Source organism: Setaria viridis, chromosome 5 (genome assembly GCF_005286985.2).
Source record: "Setaria viridis chromosome 5, Setaria_viridis_v4.0, whole genome shotgun sequence".
Taxonomy (NCBI): Eukaryota; Viridiplantae; Streptophyta; class Magnoliopsida; order Poales; family Poaceae; genus Setaria; species Setaria viridis.
The window spans coordinates 10,429,651-10,451,570 of record NC_048267.2 but is presented as its reverse complement, the minus strand read 5'-3'; the positions used below and the strand labels follow the sequence as shown (position 1 = coordinate 10,451,570).

The following is a 21,920-nucleotide window of genomic DNA, read 5'->3' as shown; positions in this document are numbered from 1 at the left end:
ATATTTCTTTAGAAAAAGTTGACTCCAACATTTTTAGGAAAAAAGTTGCACCAACATTTTTTCAAGAAAAGTTGATCCTTCTTCTCCGGCTCTGGCGGCGGTGCACGGGCGCACACGTGGGGCCCACGCGGGGGCGGCAGCGTAGGCAAGGGAGGGAGCTAGTGTTTGGTTTGATGTAGATCTGACGAACTTCGTTCTTATCGTGAATCTCAAACATTGGAACGCAATTTCACGTAAATCTTACGGAAGATGGATAAAATTCCGCACACAGCGCCCCCACCCTTTTTTTTTCCGAGAACAGACACACAGCCCACTTGTTAAGGCCCAAAAAAGCCGGCTTCAAATCTCAGCCCACCAGCAACGCCGTGCCATCGCAAGCCCAGTATCCAGCCCAGCCCCGCATCACGTGACGACACGGCCCGAAGCCAGCTAAACAGAGGATTCCGCTGCCGTCCGCGAGCAAATGACTGAGCATTTGGGCGGCAACCAACAGACCCACCTTCACCGCCGGCGCGCCGCCGCGGCCGTATCCGCCAGTCGCGGGGGAGCGCTAGCTGGATCGGACTCCGAGGTGAGCTCTCGTCGCCTGCCAATTCCTCCCTCCCTCGGGGCGCAGCCGCGATCCCACGCGCTGCCTGCTCGTCGCGGCGGGGGACTACAATTCGCTCAGTTTGAGGTTTTGGTCGGCGCTGGATCCGAGACATGCGCCGTAGCGATTTGCTGCTCGGATTGGGCTCATTCGACGCGCCCGTTTCTTCGTGCTGTAGACAGTACGCGGTATGAGTTAAAACTGCGCGCGCATAGTTCTCGCGGAGTTGGGATAATTTGAGGCGGATTCAGAGTTTCGAGGATTAGGCTCCTCTTGGCCAGTATGCTTGTGTTTACAGCAAGATTGCTCCATTTTAGGCGTTAATTTTACCGAGTTGGGTATGAACCGGGGAGTTCGTCTTCCTCATGTGCAGGTCCTGTTGATAGCAGACCTTTTCATCTCCCCATTTCGAACCTTTTTAGTTATATTAAGTAATTTCCAGGAGCTCTAAGTAGTTTTTGCTGGGGATCTTAGACTTTCTCTTGTTTAGGCTGGTTTGTGCGCCAGTATTTTGGTAGGCTCCTATCTGCTCTGTTGCTCATGCTCCGTTGCTCATAGGCTAAATACTGTCCGCACCAGCTTGGAATTTCACTTGACATTGTTCTGAGTTTCTGACTTCTGAGTACTAATAATGTTGAGGGTCCTTTATGGCTCCAAATTCTAGCTCTTTTTTTTTATTGTCCTGAAGCTATTTGTGTGCTGCACTTTTGTCATATTATATCTCTACAAGGCGTGTTTTTGGATTGCTCTCAGTCTCAGACCATGGTGAAACTTCATTGCTTTCTATTATTCCCGGTCAATCATGTTGTAGCCTTTGTTCTTCTGCTATTTCTATTACTGTTCTTAGTTCTAACTATGGTTTTACTCTCCAGGGGATCTTGTCCTGGTAACTGCTGAGGCCAATCTGTCATAAGCTGAATCAACTAGAGCTATCTCAGATATTTGTATTCATGACGTCTACATTTCCTTCTGTTTCTAGAGTGAAGTCATTTCATGGAGATATCCTTGTGGTGCACTGGTGCTTCTAGTCAGCTTGAGGATTTAAGTTCTAATGACTTTCTTTTCGTATCTACTGATGTTTCTATCGCAGCTTATGCATTCTGTCATTCTCACAAAAGCATGCAGTTAATTCCACACCTGATGTTAAAGAGTTGCATGGGGAGTGGAAGGAGTGGCGCCCTACTGAGTGTTCAGTGTTGGAGGATGCGACTCAGGTCCAAAAAACGGGTTTAGTTCCTTCCTGACAACAACCACTGAGTTGAAAATATCACTCAGTCATTATTACCTCATTCAGAAGAAGTGTCATCCTTTAGCAATATATGACATCACTCTGTCGTTCTTCTTGAAGTTCTGGTATAGCAAATGTGCTCCATAGACTCTGGTGGAAAGTGGAAACTGACAGTGAAACGCCACAAAGTTTCCTTAGTTCTTTACCTGTAGATGAAGCTTGATGCATCTGTTAGTGGGAGTGTCTAAAGTTTTTCTGTCTCTTCAGTGATCGGGTTAGTGTTGACTCCCAATGAATCTGTAATTTGTGAGGCCCATCCATGCAAACGGAGTTTGTTATGTTTGCTGTTCTTGAGCTAAACCAGTGGGGTATGCAATCGAAGTATGTGGCATACCTTCAGGATGTATACATGATAGTATAAGGCCCGGTCCAAAATGGGTTGCTTTCCAGTTTTCAGATATGTTTCTTGCAGCAGGTTTTGTTGCCTTTTGGAATGTGAACATTGGTGACCTAGCCATGTCATTAGTGCTCTTCAACAATGCAGAACAGACCTGGAGATGCCATTGAAAGGCTCTGTTGCAGATGGAAATGAGCATGTCAAAATTTTTAAAGGCTCTGTTGCAGATGGAAATAAGCATGTCAAAATTTTCATACCAGGTTACTCATGCATACATCTTTTCCTGACGAAAGCGATATTAGTGTTGGTTTTATGGACAGAAGGCTTCCATTTCAGGAGGATTCTGCTTTTTGTCGGAGATTCTGTTGTTTGCTCCTGCCTGGGATATCTGTACCTCTTTGTGACCTTCCTGTGGTCCTTACGCCAACTTCTATTTCATCCTTTTCATGCATGGTGATGCTATCATTTTCTGGCAACGGGTTTTGCTTGTGGTAGCACAAGCAATGCTCTGAACTTAGGGGGTGTTTGGGAACACCGTGCTAAACTTTAGCATCTGTCACATCGGATGTTTGGATACTAATTAGGAGTATTAAACATAGTCTAATTACAAAACTAATTGCAATGATGGAGTCTAATTCGCGAGACGAATCTATTAAGCCTAATTAGTCCATGATTTGATAATGTGGTGCTACAGTAACTATTTGCTAATGATGGATTAATTAGCATTAATAGATTCGTCTCACGAATTAGACTCCATCTATGCAATTAGTTTTGTAATTAGCTCATGTTTAGTCCTTCTAATTAGCATCCGAATATCCAATATGACCCTGCTAAAGTTTAGCACATCGTATCCAAACACCCCCTTATTATTAGTGATCAGGTCTTGAAAAAAATGGAAAACCTGTCAAAGAGAAGTTTTGGATAGAGCTTTGGTGCATGAATGTCCTGCACTAGGCCACCAGCAGACATGCTTTGATCAGTCTGCTGGGATAACATTAAAGCCTCTTATCGTACGAGAAATCCTCAAAATTTCAGTTTATGATGTGCTATTTGGTTCAGCGATACATTGACATTCCTGTGACTCGTGTAGTCATGTGCATGGCACATTGGCACTACAGGCTTAGCTTAAGATGATTCATTTTTAAAGATTCCAGTCCAAGCACTGGCAAACCGGATGTCGGGATCGTTCCTGCCACCAACCACTCTTTCACGAGCGGCCATAGGGTGGAGAAGCTCAGGCACCGGCCCCATAATTCACGCGGCAGCATCTTCGCCCTGTGCCTCAGCTGCTAGTTCGGAGCACCCGCAGCTGCATCGTCGCCGGCGGCCGGGAGCTCACGGCGGGGCACACCGGCCGGCGATGGCTCCGGTCACCCAGGCGCGGTGGTCAGCGCTTCCTCCTCGCCTCCGGCTGCCTCCACCGGCCGGCGCCGACGGAGTCGCCGGCGCCTCCTTCGGCCGCAGCTGTAACGTCACTGAACCCGTGGTTCCCTCTCCCCTATGCTCCTCTAGTGCTTTTCGACGGAGTAGTGTACGAGTGGATAAGAATTCAGATATGATTGCTCCGTGGATAGTCTTCCAGCAATAATTATTAAATGGTTTTATATGAATTATTGGTTAGCCGTTTTAGCAGATGTCATAATCGCATTCCGGATCAGCACAAATTTTGCTAGCAATTTCTACTGTTCATCATCAGCCAAAGGGGTGTTTGTTTCTTCGGGAGCTTCTAAAATTTTCCTTTTTGAAAGGAAGGAGCTCCTAAAATTTCTGTCACATAGAATATTTAGATGCTAATTAGAGTATTAAATATAGACTAATTACAAAACCAATTGCACACATGAAGGCTAATTTGCGAGATGAATCTATTAAACCTAATTAGTCCATAATTTGATAATGTGATGCTACAATAAACATGTGCTAATGATGGATTAATTAGGCTTAATAAATTCGTCTCGCGAATTAGCCTCTATCTGTATAATTAGTTTTATAATTAGCTCATGTTCAATTTTCCTAATTAGTATCCGAATATTTGATGTGATATAAATTTTAGTCCGGACTAAAGATCCAAACATTCTAAAGCATTTTCCCCTCTTGCTGACTCCAATAGGACATTCTTCTTCTTTTGTTCGAAAAAACAAACACGCTATTCGTGATTGCTGTGGATTAGCCGGACAACAAAACACGAAAACTAGAGAGCCGCATCCCTCATTCCAGCTGCCCCACACGTGTCCACTGCGCATTCATAGCTGGCGCCTGACGTGGCCCCTCGAGCTGTCGAAGGCATCCCCGCTGGAAGCTTCCTGCCTTGCCTGCCTCCGCCTTTTCCACCGATCCCGATTCGGATCCGCGATTCCGCGGCATTCCCGACCCCAAATCCCGTTTCCCTCGCCGCCCCATCGAGCCCAAACCGAAACGACCCGCCTCACCTCTCCGCCTCCGCAGATCGCCGCCGCCTCGTCCTGCTCCGCTCGCCGATGGTCGCCGTGGACCCGCCGCCGCGCGGGGAGGCCACCGCGGCCGCCCCCGCGCCCGTGCTGAGGCGGAGCGCCAGCATCGAGCGCATCCCGGAGGACGCGCGCCGCATCCTGCACCGCCTCGCCGGCGAGCTCTGGGGCGGCGACGTGGACCCGGGCGCGCTCACCGTGTCCCAGCTCAAGGGCGCCATGACCAACGAGGTCTTCCGGATCACCTGGCCCGGCGGCGAGGGCGACCCGCGCAAGGTGCTCGTGCGCATTTACGGCCAGGGCGTCGAGGTCTTCTTCGACCGCGCCGACGAGGTCCGCACCTTCGAGTGCATGTCGCGCCACGGCCAGGGGCCCCGCCTCCTCGGCCGGTTCGCCAACGGCCGCGTCGAGGAGTTCATCAACGCCAGGGTACGCGCGCGTCCCCGCCTTGATTTGTCTGTTCGGATGGTGAATCGGTAATGGTGATAGCTCATTCTCGTGTTGCATGCGCTCTTGCTTTCTCAGACGCTATCTGCGGCGGATCTGCGCGACCCGGAGATATCAGCCCTGATTGCCAAGAAGCTGAGGGAGTTTAACGATCTCGACATGCCTGGACCCAAGAATGTCTCATTGTGGCAGAGGCTCAGGCATGCATTTTTCGATGTTACTTTCTCTTACCGTGGCGAGAAATGTGACTGATTGCTGATCTGCTTGGTGTTGTATGAATCAGGAGGTGGCTTGAGGAGGCTCGTGGCAGGTGTTCTGAGGAAGAGTCCAAGCAATTTCAGCTGAATAAGGTAGGTGATGAGATTGCGGTGCTGGAGAAGGCACTGTCCAGGGTCGATCAGACAGTGGGATTTTGCCATAATGATCTGCAGTATGGGAATATTATGATATATGAAGAGACCAGACAAGTCACCTTGATTGTAAGTTCTGATTAATTGAATTCACAAGCCGTTCTGATTCTTGATTTAAACGTGGGCTGGTACCTATTTGCATAATTACTGGTAAAAAGATGTAGAATATGAATTTCCCGTAAGTAAGGTACTGGTACAATAGAAAAGAATTCTAGAAATGAACAATTTGGTATGCTAAGTAATGCTAGGAATGGGGACAACTTGGTTGGTAGCCATGTCTTCCTGTACCTGACTGCTATTTTATTGATTACTAAAATCCTGCAGGACTATGAATATGCCAGCTTTAACCCTGTTGCATTTGACATTGCTAATCACTTTTGTGAGATGGCTGCGGATTACCATACTGCAACACCACACGTGTTGGATTTTACGAAATATCCTGGTTAGTTTTACTCACGACCATATGTGTTTATTAATTACCTTGTTCTTTAACTTATGTGCGCTGCTTATTTTTGTTACTCTGCACTACTTCAGACACTGAGGAGCAGCGAAGATTTGTTCAGACATACCTTAGTTCTTCAGGTAATTGCAAAGCAATTTGAGAATGCCGCACACTTGTAATGCGCTGATGAAGCATTCATTGAGAATGCTCATTTGCGCTGCAGGGATATATTTTGATTTGTGAGAATTCTGTCTTGAGAATCTATGTGTTCATCAGGTGAAAAGCCATCAGATGAGGAAGTTGAAAACCTACTAGGGTTGATTGCAAAGTACACACTTGCAAGCCATCTGTTTTGGGGCCTTTGGGGAATAATCTCGGTGAGCTCCCTAATACTAGTGCCAAATACATATATATCTATTCGGTGAATAACAACCTGTCAAAGATTTTTGATTTTGTTTCTCTACTCTGTACCCAGGCGCACGTGAACAAAAATATCGACTTCGAGTACATGGAGTATGCAAGGCAACGCTTCGATCAGTACTGGCAGACAAAGCCTAGAATACTTGGAGCCAACTGATTAGTCATTCTTTTTCTTGTTTTACGGCTTCTTGGCTAGCTACTAGTCCTGTGAATTTTGTTCATCATTAGTGGCTAGTTGCTCCCAGTTCTTTGCTGCAGATTGTTCGGCTCGTTCTGTAAGTATTTAGTTATAATGTGCTCCCTCAGTTGTAGGTCGTTTTGGCTTTTCTAGGTACATACTCCCCTCGTTCCAAATTGTAGGTTGTTTTGGCTTTTCTAGATTCATAGATATTATTATGCATATAGACATATACTATATCTAAATGTATAATACTATATCTAAATGTATAATAATATCTACTTCCTCCGTTCCAAATTGTAGATCGTTTTGCTTTTTCTTATCTACGAACCTAGAAAAGTCAAAACGACCTACAATTAACTTGTAACGGAGGAAGTAGATATTATTACGCATCTAGATATAGTGTATATCTAGATTCATAATTATATAACTAAAAAGCCAAACTGGGAACGGATGCGAGTATTAACTGAGTATTAACTGATTATGCAAGCAATACGATTGACATATAGGGAGGGATGTATCCATAGCTACAATAAGCGATGTATTCATAGCTACAATAAGCGCCCGATCGATCTATTGAATTATTGGAGCATCTCCAGTACTCCATTTGTACATCGAGGCCCACAGTTCTGCCTTATCGCCATCGTTAGTCTCCTCCGGATGCACTAAGTCATTTTATTTAGAAAAAAAAACACCCTCACAACGACCATCACTCCTATTCTTGGTATGTTGACACTAGGGGCGGGGACATTTATGCTCATTTGATTGTACCCCTCCACTTCAAATAAGGTACCGTTTGAGTCTCTAAAACTATATTCTGATCCATAATTTTTGTTATAGTAACAGGCCTAAATCAAGCAAGATTACACACTAGTTAATGATTGCCCCCTTTGTTTATTAATCCATGCCATTGCCATTTTGGATGTCTCACCTTCATTCTGAGCATATTCCTACCAAAAATTTTGCTTAACCTTAGAATTTTTTTATTCCCATGCACCCTTAATCCCATATGAATGGCTGCATAAAAAACACATGCCAAATTGTGAGTTAGTTAGATGGCCGCAGGGACAATCCTGTTTAGTGTAAGCTAAATTACATAACTAGACCAGAAGGCAGACACAGCTAGACTGGCCATTTCGAGCCAAGCCAAAAGTCCCATTAAAAGTTCATCATCATAAAACATCAAACAATTTAAAACTGAATGGTGGAACACTAAGCACTGCTGAGGGGGGACTTACCAAAAGCTCTGGCATTATGCATCTAATTCAGTTGCATAGCATTGCACTATCTTCCCCTGTAGTATGTAATGCGTCACACCGGTACAATCATGCTCAGGGCACCTAAAGAATGGAATGCTACTTCATGTGGTCCTAATTGTTTTACCCCCATTGACTAAACTATTTGCTTCTATAATCGCAATGTTACAATTTTCTCATGCCTTTGCGTGCAGGATATCATTAGACATATCCATGCCCTAATGCCACTGCAGGATGCTGCTCGCGCTGCTTGCATATCGCACACTTTTCTGAGATCCTGGAGATGTTATGCCAACCTTACCTTCACTTTGGAAACATTGGGATTGGATAAAAGCATGGCTACAAAGGAGGGTCTTTCAAGACATTTCATCAATAAAGTCGAACACATCTTATAGAATCATGCTGGCATTGGCGTTAAGGCACTAATTAAAGCTTGAACTCTTTCATCGTAGCAATGTCGACTTGTGCTACATCGATAGTTGGCTTCACATTGCTGTTACACCAGGGATTGAAGAACGCACCCTAGTGTTACCTCATGACAGCAAGGCAAGATACAACTTCCCCTGCTCACTTTTATTTGGCAGAGGTGGAAATTAAACTCAGTTCGATATCATGACCTCACCGACTGCACCTTCCGCCCCACAGTTGTTTTTGAAACGAACCTAGCAGGAGAGCTGCCGATTACATCCAGACTGGATAAATACAGAGGATCAAAAATAAAATGAGGCAAAAATTGAGCCAAGAAAATAAAACAACACCATGAACTCAGTTGCAATCAGCATCGCGCCAGTTGATCTTGGTTGTATGAGAAGATTGATGCAGTTGCACTTGTGTTATGTGTGGATTACCGGGAATGAGTTAGAACTCCTTTCCAAATCCTTCGCTTTGGATAATTCGCGTGACTATACCTTATCTGCTGCAGCGGCTCAACAGCTTGCAGGTGCTCGGATGCAGCAGGGTAGAGAGCTATGCTCCAAATCTATCCACTGTTCACTTCAATGGTCTTCTTGTACGGATCTCATTTGCGAACCCGTTGCTAGTGAAGAACGTAGAAATGTCGTGTATGTATCAGTCAAACATTGTCTCTTATGCTCGTACCAAGCTTCTGTCCATGTGGCCAAATGTTGAAGCACTTACCATACATTCACCTGGTATGCCTATAACAGTATGTATCAGTCAAACATTGAACCCGTTGCTAGTGAGGTACAATCTGAAACTTTAGATGATTACGAACACTGGTATGCCTATAACAATATAACAGTACCTGGGATATAACTAATCTGAGGCATCTCTTGTGCAGATTGAAAACACACCAATGGTGCCAAGCAAATTCCTCCATCTCAAGTACTTGCATGTTTGTTTCTTCGCGACTGGGTTGGCCTTTTCCCCGGCCTATGATTACTTTTCTCTGGTTTCTTTCTTTGACGCTTCTCCTTTATCGAAGACCATCTGTAAGTTTCTATTCATATTGCATTCATCTGTTGTCATTAGATAGCAGTTACATTGTCACTGGTTTTATGCAGGTATCTTTTTTTCGCGACCGTGCCTTAGCACGTATTTTATTAAGAGGAAAAGAAGAAGGGAAAACAGTATTACACAGTGTCATCTAGAGATGATGACCTGCTGAGCAGTTCAAGACTAGCTCCTATTACATGTGCACCATAATGCGACCTAGAGCAGCATCAGCATTCAGACCAGACATAACAAAAGGAGCTAGGCAACTAAAATGAGCCGCAACCCATACTGAAGCTTCTTCGGTGATCGCCTGCACCAACTGCACCACATTCCTCTCTGTTCTGTTGAAGGTGCGAGCGTTGCGTTCCAACCAGATGAACCAAGCAACCAGTGTAACCATCGAATCCAATGTTTTCCTGTCAAGCAACCAGTGTAACCATCGAATCCAATGTTTTCCTGTCAGCCTTATCCACATGTTTCCTTGATTTCGTCCACCAGGTGGCTAGTGTTTGTTCAATGGATGATGGAGACAGGACCTGCCAAGTAACTCGTGAAAGACATTGGTGCCAAATTTGCTTTGTAAAAGAACACCTGATTAGCAGATGATTTATGGTTTCTGGTTCTTGACCACATAAGCAGCAGCTATCATCATCTTGAAGATTATGCTTCTTTCGCCTTGCTGCCGTCCAGCAGCGACCGTGAAGTGCAAGCCACAGAAAGAACTTGCACTTTCCAAGAGCTCGTGTCTTCCATAATATCTTTGCTCCTAGTATCCTGTGTTGGCCAATGAAGAAGGCTCTGTAAGCACTCGATGTTGTGAAACATTAATCACTAGTCCACCGCCAAAGCATCCTATCTTGAGACCCATTATCGAGTGTCATTGTTTCCAACTTGTCCCAGATATTTCGGTAGTCAACAAGTACTTGTACCGTGAGTGCCCCAGAAATATCCTTCACCCACCTCCTGTGTTGTAGAGCATCATAAACTGTTCGTTTCTTTCATATACATAGGCCAATTGTCTGAATTAGGCATGGAGCAATCTCTGCAATAGATCGTCCCTCAATCCATCTATCTGTCCAGAACAAAGTTTGCTTGCCATCTCCAATTCGAACTGACATGGAGTAGTAAAACAATTCAGCTACTGAAGCTTCCACTTTATTAGGTAGGAAAAACCATGAACATGATGTATCTGTTCTTTTGAGCCACAACAAACGCATTGGGAGTGCATAACCCATGATTTCAAGGTTTGTGATTCCTAGCCCACCTAGATCAGGTGGTCTACAAACCATCGGCCAGGCCAGCAGGCAATGTCCTCCTAAGACCATCTCTATTCCTCTCCAAAGGAACGCACATCTACGCTTGTCCATGTTTTTGATGACCCATGGTGAAAGGGATACTGCAATTGCTGTGTGGATCAGAATCGCTGACATTTTCACTTTAACCAGAACCATGCGACCAGCTTTGCTCAACAGTCCTGCCTTCCATGTTGGCAATCCGGCATTGATCTTGTCTACCAAAGGTAACAAGTCATTCCTTGTCAATTTGTTGGTGGAGACTAGGATCCCCAGGTATTAGGAAGGAAATGGTTGTAAACATCCTGGAAAGCAACTAATCAGAGTAACCATCTCCTGGAGGCCGCATTGAATCGGTGATATAGCACACTTGTCCATGTTAGTATAAAGGCTTGAAGCACAACCGAAAACCTATAGTATGGCCCTTGTAACACTCAGATCCTACTGCTTGGGAGAGAGGAATAGCACAACATCATCAGCATATAGGTATGTGTGTTCTTGTATGGCATTGCTCCCAAGTGGTGTCAGAAGTCCTTCGTTATCTGCCAATGTAATCATGGAATTTAAACTTTCCATTGCTAGCACAAACAACATCGGTGACAAAGGATCACCTTGCCGGAGGCCCCTTGCATGGCATATTCTCCTTCCTGGAACTCCGTTCACAATGATCTTTGTACTCGCTGTCGACAAAATTAAGCTAATCCAGTTGGTCCAACATCTAGTGAAGCCCATATGCCGTAGCATTTTTAACAGGCAGGTCCAATTCACCGAGTCAAAGGCTTTTGAGATGTAAATCTTTATCAACAGATGGTGTCTTGCGGCGGTGAAGCAATTTTGCGAAGAGATCGACTGCACGCAAATGTCATGTAAAAGACGACCTTATGCACTTTGGTTGTGACGCACCAAATCCTTTAGTTTGGGCGCGAGCCTGTTGGCCAGTACCTTAGTGAAAAGCTTGGAGAAGCTATGTATGAGGCTAATAGGCCAGTAGTCAGTAATATGCTAGGCATCAGGTTTTTTGCGTAGAAGGACCATGAAAGCCTGGTTAATCAAATGCATGTTGCGACCATCTAGAGTCCAAAGGGCATAAAATGCACGCATGATATCATGCTTGATGATCGGCCAGGCCGTTCTGTAAAATAGGCCAGTGAACCCGTGAAGCGTCCCCACATAAGTAGAGACTAAATGTGATACAAATATCAGTCCCAGGAGGCTGATAACACATTTATTCGACAGATAATTCAGTTACCGTACAACTCCCAAGGGAGTGGGCGTGAGAGCCACGCAGCGATAAGAAGTAAATAAACAACAGCGGCTAACCAAGCGACTGCCAAAAGACAGCACTCGGGACTACACGGCAGCAGCAGCATCTTGGAAAGGGCCAACACCACATGCAACGTTGGGTGCGGACACAACCTCTACTCAAGGTCTTCGACGATGAAGTCCGGGTCTTCCTCTGTAGCAACGAAGCAAGGGTGAGTACGAACGTACTCAACAAGTCCAACCCCATCCACGGAGGGGGATACAAACAAGTATATGCACAGGATAAAACAAGGGTAGGCTAGGGTTTATTTGCAGTAAAGCCAGATTTTCAACACATGCAAAGGTTCGTTTTCAAACAAATTTTTGTAAAGCTTTTCTTTAGTAACCGAACAAAGAGTGGGGTTGATCCTACACAAAGGATCCAAGTTTTTATCGCTATCGGACTCCCCGTCCGCCATAGCGCACGGCACGACTGCCGGACTCTTCCAAAATTCAACCCACCCACCCACACACACACACCATCCATGCCCAAGTGCTAATTATGTGACCAAGCCGTAACTCGTCCAATGCCGTGGACACGGCTACCCGGATAGGTTTTAACTCTGCAGAGGTTGTACACTTTTCCCACAAGTAGGGTACCGCAGCAGGATCACCTTAGTGCCGGTGCGGATCCTAACAAAGCCATTACCCACCTTAGCTAAGACTGGCTAGCCCTCACGGAAGCACCCAAGGGGTTCACGACTCATCCATGAGACCGTAACCGGGACCTAAGGCACCAAGATCTTATTCCTTTTCCATGGGCTCCCGTTGCTCACCAGCACCCCTGACGGCTACCAGTTCAGCTAGTGGGATTTATGCTAAGCCGTTGCCCATACAACGGTCGAGTGGTTGCACGATGGTGGAATTAGGCAAGATGACACATCAACTCGGTCCTTAATCATGACAAGATGGATATCTCCCGACATTGCTCAACCACCGAGGTACGAGCACCACACCCTGGCATCCCACACAAGAAATATCCACCCATCCTGTCCACACATCCTTTTCCCTTGAACCCAGAAAGTCATTTTCCTTATTTGCACACACACACACGTTTATTTTTCGAAAACATAATTGTAGTGGTGATTGTATTGGAGTAGTAATTTCCTAAGCATTCTAGCAGTGGCTATCGACCAAATAGAGCGAATCATATTTAGAGACAACCATAGGATAACAAGGAATGTTAATAACAATCAAGGGGTGGCTATCCAACCATGTCTTGCGATGAAATAATATGCATTTTGTAAAACAGGCCAATAGGTTGTGTTTGAAAACTAGGTATTAAATATGCATCAAAGGGTGAGATTGGACTTGCCGTCTTCAAAGCCTTCCGAGAGTTCCGGCTCGTGCTGTTGGTCCTCAGGCTCGGGCTCGCGGTCAAACTCCTCCTCGGGATCCTCCTCGGGAAATCCGCGATCTACGGCACACACAAACGGACACACAAATAAATAAAAGAACGATCGGTTTTTAACCGTGAGCTCCGAACAGAAAACGTGAACGGAAAATAGGTAGAAAGATTATTTTTGGGAATTTTGGATATGGATCGGCGAAAGTATTCCGGAGGATGACGTGGTGAAATTTGGGATTAATTGGAGGAAGTTTGGCGCATGAAATGACAGGTTAAACATGAATTAGGGGCTTAAACGGAGGTTTAGGACTGATTCATAATAAACCAGGGACCTATTGGTAAATACTTTTGGAGGTGGAAGGGCTTATCTGCGAATAGGTTTATGAGAGTGGTGGAAGGACTATTTCGTGAATAGTGGATTTGTTGGGGTTAGATCGGAATTGGGACCTTCTTCTTCCCCTTGGGTGCACAGTGCACAGGGGAGAGGGAGAGGGAGGCACGGCCGGCCTAGGGGCGGCGGCCTAGGCTCACCGGTGGCGAGGATGGGCGGCGGGGAAAGGTGGAGGAGCTCGTGGAGGCCCCATTTTGCTACTCACCTTGAAGATTTAGGGTAGGGAAAGGGTGCGGCCGGGGTGGCTCTCGGCGGCGGCGGTGGCTATGCGGCGGCGGTGGCGGCTCGGCACGGGGGCCCTCGGGTGGCAGCGGCGGTGGTCAGGCGTGGGGGAGGTGGCCGAGGCGTGGCGCGGTGCGGGGAGAGGGGCGGCCGGGGCAGCTCCCTTTTATAGCCGGCGAGATGGGGGCGGCCGGTGTCGCGGTGGGGCCGGCGATGGCGTGCGGCGGGCGGCGTCGGAGAGCGGTAGGGGCCGGCAGTGGCGTGCGGGTGGCGTCGTGGAACGGGGCCAGGACGCAGCGTGGCGGGCACGCCGGCGGGCTGGCCGGGGCCGGCAGCCACGCCGGTGCCGGTGACGTGCGGCGCCTGCTGGGGCCGGGTGGTCCGGCGCCACGCGCCGGGCGCGGGCGCGGCGGGGCCCGGGCGTCGGAGCGGCCCAGCGGCCGGGGAAGTTAAGGCCGGGGGGATCCGGTTGGTGGAGGTGGAGCCGGCCGGGAGGAGTGGCGCCAGTAACCAGGAAGAAGGAGAGAGGAAAGAGAAGAAGGAAGGTAGAAGAAAGAAGGAGGAGGAAGAAAGGAAGAAGGAAAAAGAAAAAGAAAAGGGGAGGGAAAAAGAGAAAGAAAAAGAGAGGAACCGGTGGCGTTCGTGGCACGCGGCCGGAGCACGCGCGCGGCGGTCTGACGACGGCACGCGGCGAGATTTACGGGCACCGGTAGAAGATAGGAGTCGGCTTGGGTGCCGGGACGGCGAAATTGCCGGGAAGATTTCTGATTTCCGGGAGCTCAGCGGTAAAAAGATTTTAAAGATGATTTTTAACGGGTGATTTTAGTTGGTGATTTCCGCGGATGTTACAAACCTACCCCACTTAAATTGAATCCCGTCCTCGAGATTCGACTGAGTCCTGAAAAGGTGGGGAAATTCCTTCTTTAACGCGTCCTCGCGTTCCCACGTGGCCTCTTCTTCGCCATGTCTACTCCATTGTACTCTGCAGATCCGGACTGCTGTATTTCTTGTCCTTGTGGTGACGGTGTCCAAAATCTTGACGGGCACTTCTTGATACCGAAGGTCCTTTTGTAGGTCTATTGTCTCCACCGGTACTTGTTCCTCTGGTACTCTCAAACATTTTCTCAGCTGGGAGACATGAAATATCGGGTGTATATCTGACATTTCTTCGGGTAGTTGGATACAGTAAGCTACGGCTCCAACTCTTTTTAACACCTGGTAAGGTCCAATATACCGAGGTGCCAGTTTTTCTTGTACTTGAAACCTTCGAGTACCCCGAATCGGGGAAACCTTGAGGTAGACAAAATCTCCCTCATTGAAGCATAATTCCCGTCTCCTCTTGTTCGAGTAGCTCTTCTGTCTAGATTGTGCTGCCTTCAGCTTCTCTCGGATTTCTGCCACACGGTCTTCTGCTTCCTTGATGAAAGCTGGTCCGACTAGGGAGCGTTCTCCCACTTCTGACCACATCAAAGGGGTCCGACACTTTCTACCATAAAGGGCCTCAAATGGTGACATGCCTAGGCTGCCTTGATAGCTATTGTTGTATGAGAATTCTGCATAGGGTAAACTTTGTTCCCAATCTTTGCCATAGGTGAGGACACACGCTCTCAAGATATCTTCCATGATTTGATTTACCCTCTCTGTTTGGCCATCGGTCTGGGGGTGATAAGCTGAACTAAAATCCAATTTGGTGCCCATGGCTTTATGCAAACTCCTCCAAAACCTAGAGGTGAACTGAGTTCCTCTATCTGAGACGATTCGGCTGGGCACACTGTGCAGCTTCACTATGTTATCGACGTAGAGTCGAGTTAGTCTTTCTCCACCGTATGTGGTCCGTACGGGTAGGTAGTGAGCGACCTTGGTGAGTTGGTCCACTATTACTCATATGGAGTCATTTCCCTTCTGAGTCCTGGGTAAGCCTACCACAAAATCCATGCCAATCTCATCCCACTTCCAAACCGGGATAGGCAATGGTTGCAGCAAGCCAGCTGGCTTCTGGTGCTCGGCCTTGACCCTTTGGCAGGTATCACAACGGGCGACAAACTGAGCTATGTCCGCCTTCATTCCATTCCACCAGTATCTCTGCTTTAAGTCCATATACATTTTGGTGGATCCGGGGTGAATGGAGTATGCCGAGTTATGGGCCTCATCCATGATTGTCTGCCTGAACTCTCCGTCCTTGGGGACACAAATTCTATCCTTGTACCACAGGGTCCCTTTGTCGTCCACTCTGAAATCCGGGGCTTTATTCTCTCCGGTCTGCTTGCGGATCTTTACTAAGTCCTTATCCGAATTCTGGGCTTCTCGGATTTTATCCTCCAAGGTGGGCTGAATACTTAGCTTGCGACTAGTACTCTGGGGAACTATGTGCACATTTAACCGGGCCACTTCTTCCTGTAAGCGGGCATTCTCGGGTCCGGGCGGTCCATAGGATTTCCGGCTTAAGGCGTCAGCCACAACATTAGCCTTGCCGGGGTGGTAGTGGATTTCTAGGTTGTAGTCCTTTACCAGCTCTAACCACCTCCTTTGCCTTAAATTCAGATCGGGCTGGGTGAAAATGTATTTTAGGCTCTTATGGTCAGTGTAGATTTCACACTTATTCCCAATCAGATAATGTCTCCAGATCTTGAGGGCATGCACTACGGCTGCAAACTCTAAGTCATGGGTTGGGTAGTTCTGTTCATGGGGCTTAAGTTGTCGGGAAGCATATGCCACAACCTTCCCATCCTGCATGAGGACACATCCTAATCCTTGTCGGGATGCATCACAGTAGATGATGAAGTCTCGCTGGATATCTGGTAAGGTTAATACTGGGGCTGTCATCAACCTCTTCTTCAACTCTTGGAAGCTCCGCTCACATGACTCGGTCCAGGTGAACCTCTTATCCTTCCTGAGCAGCTCTGTCATGGGCCGGGCTATCTTGGAGAATCCCTCAATAAATCTCCGGTAATACCCAGCTAAACCCAGAAAACTCCTGATCTCACTAACATTGGCGGGTTGCTGCCAGTTGGAGACGGCTTCAACTTTCTCAGGATCAACTGCGACTCCTTCTGCGGTCAAGATATGACCAAGAAATGCCACTTTCTCTAGCCAAAATTCGCACTTGCTGAATTTAGCATAGAGTCGGTGGGCTCTCAATTTTTCCAACACCACCCGTATGTGTTGTTCATGCTCCCGAACGCTCTTGGAGTAAATAAGTATGTCGTCAATAAAGACTACGACAAACTTATCTAACTCGTCCATAAACACCTTGTTCATGAGGTTCATGAAATAAGCAGGTGCATTGGTCAATCCAAAGGATATCACTGTAAACTCAAATTGACCATAACGGGTGACAAAGGCCGTCTTCGGAATGTCGCTCTCCTTGATCTTGAGCTGATGGTACCCTGACCTCAGATCTATCTTGGAGAAATACTTGGCTCCTTTTAGCTGGTCGAATAGGTCATCTATCCTGGGGAGAGGGTACTTGTTCTTAATGGTGACTTCATTTAGTCCGCGATAGTCTACGCACATCCTCATACTCCCGTCTTTCTTCTTGACAAAGAGTACGGGGGCTCCCCACGGGGATGAGCTGGGCCTGATGAAGCCACTCTGCTACAATTCTCCCAACTGTTTCTTCAGTTCGGCTAACTCTGAGGCTGCCATCCTATAGGGTCTCTTAGCTATAGGGAAGGTTCTGGGGATAAGGTCAATTACGAATTCTATGTCCCTGTCTGGGGGCATTCTAGGTAGTTCCTCGGGAAAGACATCCGGGTATTCACTCACTACCGGGACTTCTTCTATGGTCTTGGTCTCCATGCTAAACACCATGGGGTCTGGACCACTTCCTCGGGTGTGGCAGGTTACTTGCACACCATCCCGATTGGTTAGGTGCACTACCTTGTCAGCACACCCTATATGACCGTCATGCAGGCTCAACCAGTCCATTCCAAGAATCACATCTATCCCTTTAGACTTAAGTACTACTAGATCCGCTAGAAATTCTACCCCACTTAAATTGATCCTTACCCGAGAACAACCTAGTCGACACTGAATGTCGGCTCCAGGAGTCCGGGTTAATAGGGGTAACTTTAGTAGTACTGTAGGTATATGGTGTTCTTCCACAAAACTTGAGGATATGAAGGAATGTGATGCTCCAGAATCAAAAAGTACTGTTGCCAAGACTGAGCTGACTAGAAACTCACCGAGTACCACGCCCTGAGCTTCGCGAGCCTCCTGCACGCCAATGTGGTTGACGCGGGCTCGTCCGAATGATTGCTGGGGAGGCCTCATCTGCTGGCTGTTGTTGTTGCTGGGGTTGTTGTTGCTGCAGACTGGCACACGGTTGGCTCCTGACAGGGCGGCCCTAGGCCCGACTACTGAGTTGGAGAAGGCTGATGCTGCTGGCTTGCTGGCATAGGGGCAGCTGGCGATGAAATGACCTAGCTCCCTACGGTTGAAGCATGCCCTACCGTTGCCAGTGACTTGGCTGGCGCTGCTCTGTGGGGTCTTGGCAGGGTTCTGGCTCTTGAATGGGGCAGCGGTCTGGTGCGAACCGGGTGCTTGGGACTGGGTCCGGTAATGCATGGGAGCCTGGGATCTGGGCAAGGGGTGACCGAAGCTCCTTGGCTTCTGGAATCGGTCCTGCTGGTGCGCCTTGCTCTCCAGGAACCGACGCTTGTTGTCCCTCCACTCTTCTGCCTTGGCTCTCTCAATCAAGATAGCCATGTTCATCAAGGTGTTGAAGTCAGGGTAGATCTGGGGAGTGAGCAGGGTCCTCAGTTCCGCGTTCAAGCCTTTCTTGAACATGTCCTGCTTCTTCTCATCCATGTCCACCTCCTCTGGAGCATAACGGGCCAGCTCCATGAACTGGAAGGTGTACTCTTCCACGGATCTGTTGCCTTGGCGGAGTTCGCGGAACTCATCCGCCTTATGCTTCATGGTGGCTGCGGGGATATGGTAGCGACGGAATTCCGTCACGAACTCATCCCAGGTGATAGTGGAGGCATCCTGGGCAGCAGAGCAATAGTTCTCCCACCAGGCTAGGGCAGTCCCAGTGAGTTGGTGAGCAGCCAAGAGAACTTTATCCCTACCCTCACAGCTAAATGGTTCCAGCTTCCTCTGGATGACGCGCAGCCAGTCATCTGCATCCAGAGGGTTGACGGACCTGCCAAAAGTGGGTGGCTTGGTCCGGAGGAAGTCCGTCAACTTCTCATTCATGTTCTGTCCGCGGGGCCTCTGGCGGGTAACGGTGTTGGCCAGAGCTTCCAGCAGAAGGGTCTGGTTGTTCATCACTTGAACCAGATCAATAACTGGTGGGGGCGGTGGCTGCTGTGTTCCCACTTGGCTTTCTCCCCTTCCTTCTGGTTGGCTCACTTCCTGCTCCTCAGGAAGCACTGCCGGAGGCGGTTCTTGCCTTTCTGGCTGTCTCTCCGCACTGGGGGTGGTATGGGCCTGACTTGGGGAAGTCCTGGTGGCACGCTTGGGTGGCATCTGCAGATTGAGTGAGACTTTATGAGAGTGGGATTTGGATTTTAGTGATCTTTAAAGTGGTTATTTCGTATTTTCGAAGAGACAGAATCCACCTCCTGTCGACAAACACACAGACTAACAAGCAACAAACACAAGCGATTTTATTTATTTTGCCACGTGGCGTACAACACTTCTAGGGTAAGGCCAAAACATGTACTACACGACCGGTTACAGCAACACAACTGGAGGGGTACAACTCTAAACTGCGGACCATGTCGGCTTCATTCCTTGGGCAACTCTGGCTGGGCATACTACTCGCGGGGCGAGTCTTCTCCCTGGACTGAGTGGTCTTCTAACGGGATGAGGAGGGATGACTCATCGTCCTTGTTCCATGCTCCGCACCCGAGAGGGGGATCCGCGGCTTCTCCCACCGTGAGCTCAATACCTCTTCTGGAAGCATCAAGGAAGGGGGCAACCGGTGGAATTTTGAGGCCATGACACTTGTAGTACTCGAGGGCGAGGGGATTCCCTTCGGAGCAAGGAGGCCCCTCAACTTCCGAAGTGACCACCCGTCTTATGGAAATCCCTCTGAGATGCGCCTCCTTGAGCTCTTGGAGATGCCGATCCTGAGCTTGCTTAAGGGCTTCCATAGCTACACTCTCTGCACTTCGGGCAGCTGCTACTTGTGCTCTAGCTTCCCTTAGCATTGCTTGGAGCATCCTTATGTGAATTTCTGCCCTCTCGACATGGCGAACCTGTTGCCTTAGCTTTGCGGCCTGCTGATCATAGAGTCTATCCAAGCTGACGAGATACACGGCCATGTGATATACGGTGGCATCCTCTTCACGCCGTCCGTGTCCATCCAAAGCTCTCATTCGGGTTCTCCAACCCGGATGGTCCTTTTCAGCCGGCGGAAAATACCTCATAGATGTGGGCTCTAGGTGCATCTCGTACATCTGACATAGATAGCCGAGAGCTTTTCGAGCCGCTACTGGGTAAGTGTCCCGGTGCCTAAATCCCATGGCTGATACTTGGAGTGGCTCAATGTTGGGGTAGCGAGAATTCCTTCCAATGTGGATGATTACTTCACACTGAGGGATACCGTAGCGCTCGTATTCCCTGCTGGAATATTCCGGGGGCTCTCGGATGCCAAGGCGCTTCAAGCAAACAAGCAACAACTTGGGGAAACCGGGCTCTTCCGTGCAACGGCTGTGGGTCCACAACCCTTCTTCCATCTGGCAAAGAACCGGGGCACAAATTAGTTTTACAATAGAGCAGAGGTAGGTAGAAATTTTGTAATTCATTTATTTTGGTCAAAAAGGGCTAATCCGGTCCTAAGGTCGCGTCCTACAGCCAACGACGGCTCTGATACCACCTGAAGCGTCCCCACATAAGTAGAGACTAAATATGATACAAATATCAGTCCCAGGAGCCTGATAACATATTTATTCGACTGATAATTCAGTTACCGTACAACTCCCGAGGGAGTGGGCGTGAGAGCCACGCAGCAATAAGAAATAAATAAACAACAGCGGCTAACCAAGCGACTGCCAAAAGACAGCACTCGGGACTACACGGCAGCAACAGCATCTTGGAAAGGGCCAACACCACAGGCAGCGTTGGGTGTGGACACAACCTCTACTCAAGGTCTTCGACGATGAAGTCCGGGTCTTCCTCTGTAGCAACGAAGCAAGGGTGAGTACGAACGTACTCAACAAGTCCAACCCCATCCACGGAGGGGGATACAAATAAGTATATGCACAGGATAAAACAAGGGTAGGCTAGGGTTTATTTGCAGTAAAGCCAGATTTTCAACACATGCAAAGGTTCGTTTTCAAACAAATTTTTGTAAAGCTTTTCTTTAGTAACCGAACAAAGAGTGGGGTTGATCCTACACAAAGGATCCAAGATTTTATCTCTATCGGACTCCCCGTCCGCCATAGCGCACGGCACGACTGCCGGACTCTTCCAAAATTCAACCCACCCACCCACACACAAACACCATCCATGCCCAAGTGCTAGTTATGTGACCAAGCTGTAACTCGTCCAATGCCGTGGACACGGCTACCCGGATAGGTTTTAACTCCGCAGAGGTTGTACACTTTTCCCACAAGTAGGGTACCGCAGCACGATCACCTTAGTGCCGGTGCGGATCCTAACAAAGCCATTACCCACCTTAGCTAAGACTGGCTAGCCCTCACGGAAGCACCCAAGGGGTTCACGACTCATCCACGAGACCGTAACCAGGACCTAAGGCACCAAGATCTTATTCCTTTTCCATGGGCTCCCGTTGCTCACCAGCACCCCTGACGGCTACCAGTTCAGCTATTGGGATTTATGCTAAGCCGTTGCCCATACAACGGTCGAGTGGTTGCACGATGGTGGAATTAGGCAAGATGACACATCAACTCGGTCCTTAATCATGACAAGATGGATATCTCCCGACATTGCTCAACCACCGAGGTACGAGCACCACACCCTGGCATCCCACACAAGGAATATCCACCCATCCTATCCACATATCCTTTTCCTTGAACCCAGAAAGTCATTTTCCTTATTTGCACACACACACACGTTTATTTTTCGAAAACATAATTGTAGTGGTGATTGTATTGGAGTAGTAATTTCCTAAGCATTCTAGCAGTGGC

The 21,920-nt window shown here is 48.0% G+C and overlaps 1 protein-coding gene and 1 long non-coding RNA gene across 2 annotated transcripts; both read left to right on the top strand.

Annotated features, from left to right (window-relative positions):
* Positions 1–434: 434 nt before the first annotated feature.
* Positions 435–2,273, top strand: LOC117855675 (uncharacterized). Its single transcript, XR_004640540.2, has 3 exons — positions 435–571; positions 1,462–1,475; positions 1,569–2,273. It is a non-coding gene; the product is annotated as an uncharacterized lncRNA (long non-coding RNA).
* Positions 2,274–3,352: 1,079 nt separating this feature from the next.
* On the top strand, positions 3,353–6,779 carry LOC117854624 (probable choline kinase 2). The gene is made up of 8 exons (XM_034736856.2): positions 3,353–3,680; positions 4,657–5,087; positions 5,184–5,305; positions 5,389–5,584; positions 5,840–5,957; positions 6,050–6,097; positions 6,234–6,334; positions 6,433–6,779. Exons 1-8 carry the CDS (start codon positions 3,389–3,391, stop codon positions 6,532–6,534), a joined length of 1,410 nt encoding a protein of 469 aa, XP_034592747.1. The 5' UTR covers positions 3,353–3,388; the 3' UTR covers positions 6,535–6,779.
* Positions 6,780–21,920: the final 15,141 nt, after the last annotated feature.

Coding starts and splice junctions, on each gene's coding strand:
- LOC117854624 (XM_034736856.2), top strand. CDS start 3,389: ATGTCGGGATCGTTCCTGCCACCAACCACTCTTTCACGAGCGGCCATA. Junction 5,585..5,839: donor CCAGACAAGTCACCTTGATT/GTAAGTTCTGAT, acceptor AAAATCCTGCAG/GACTATGAATATGCCAGCTT. Junction 6,098..6,233: donor GACATACCTTAGTTCTTCAG/GTAATTGCAAAG, acceptor TGTGTTCATCAG/GTGAAAAGCCATCAGATGAG.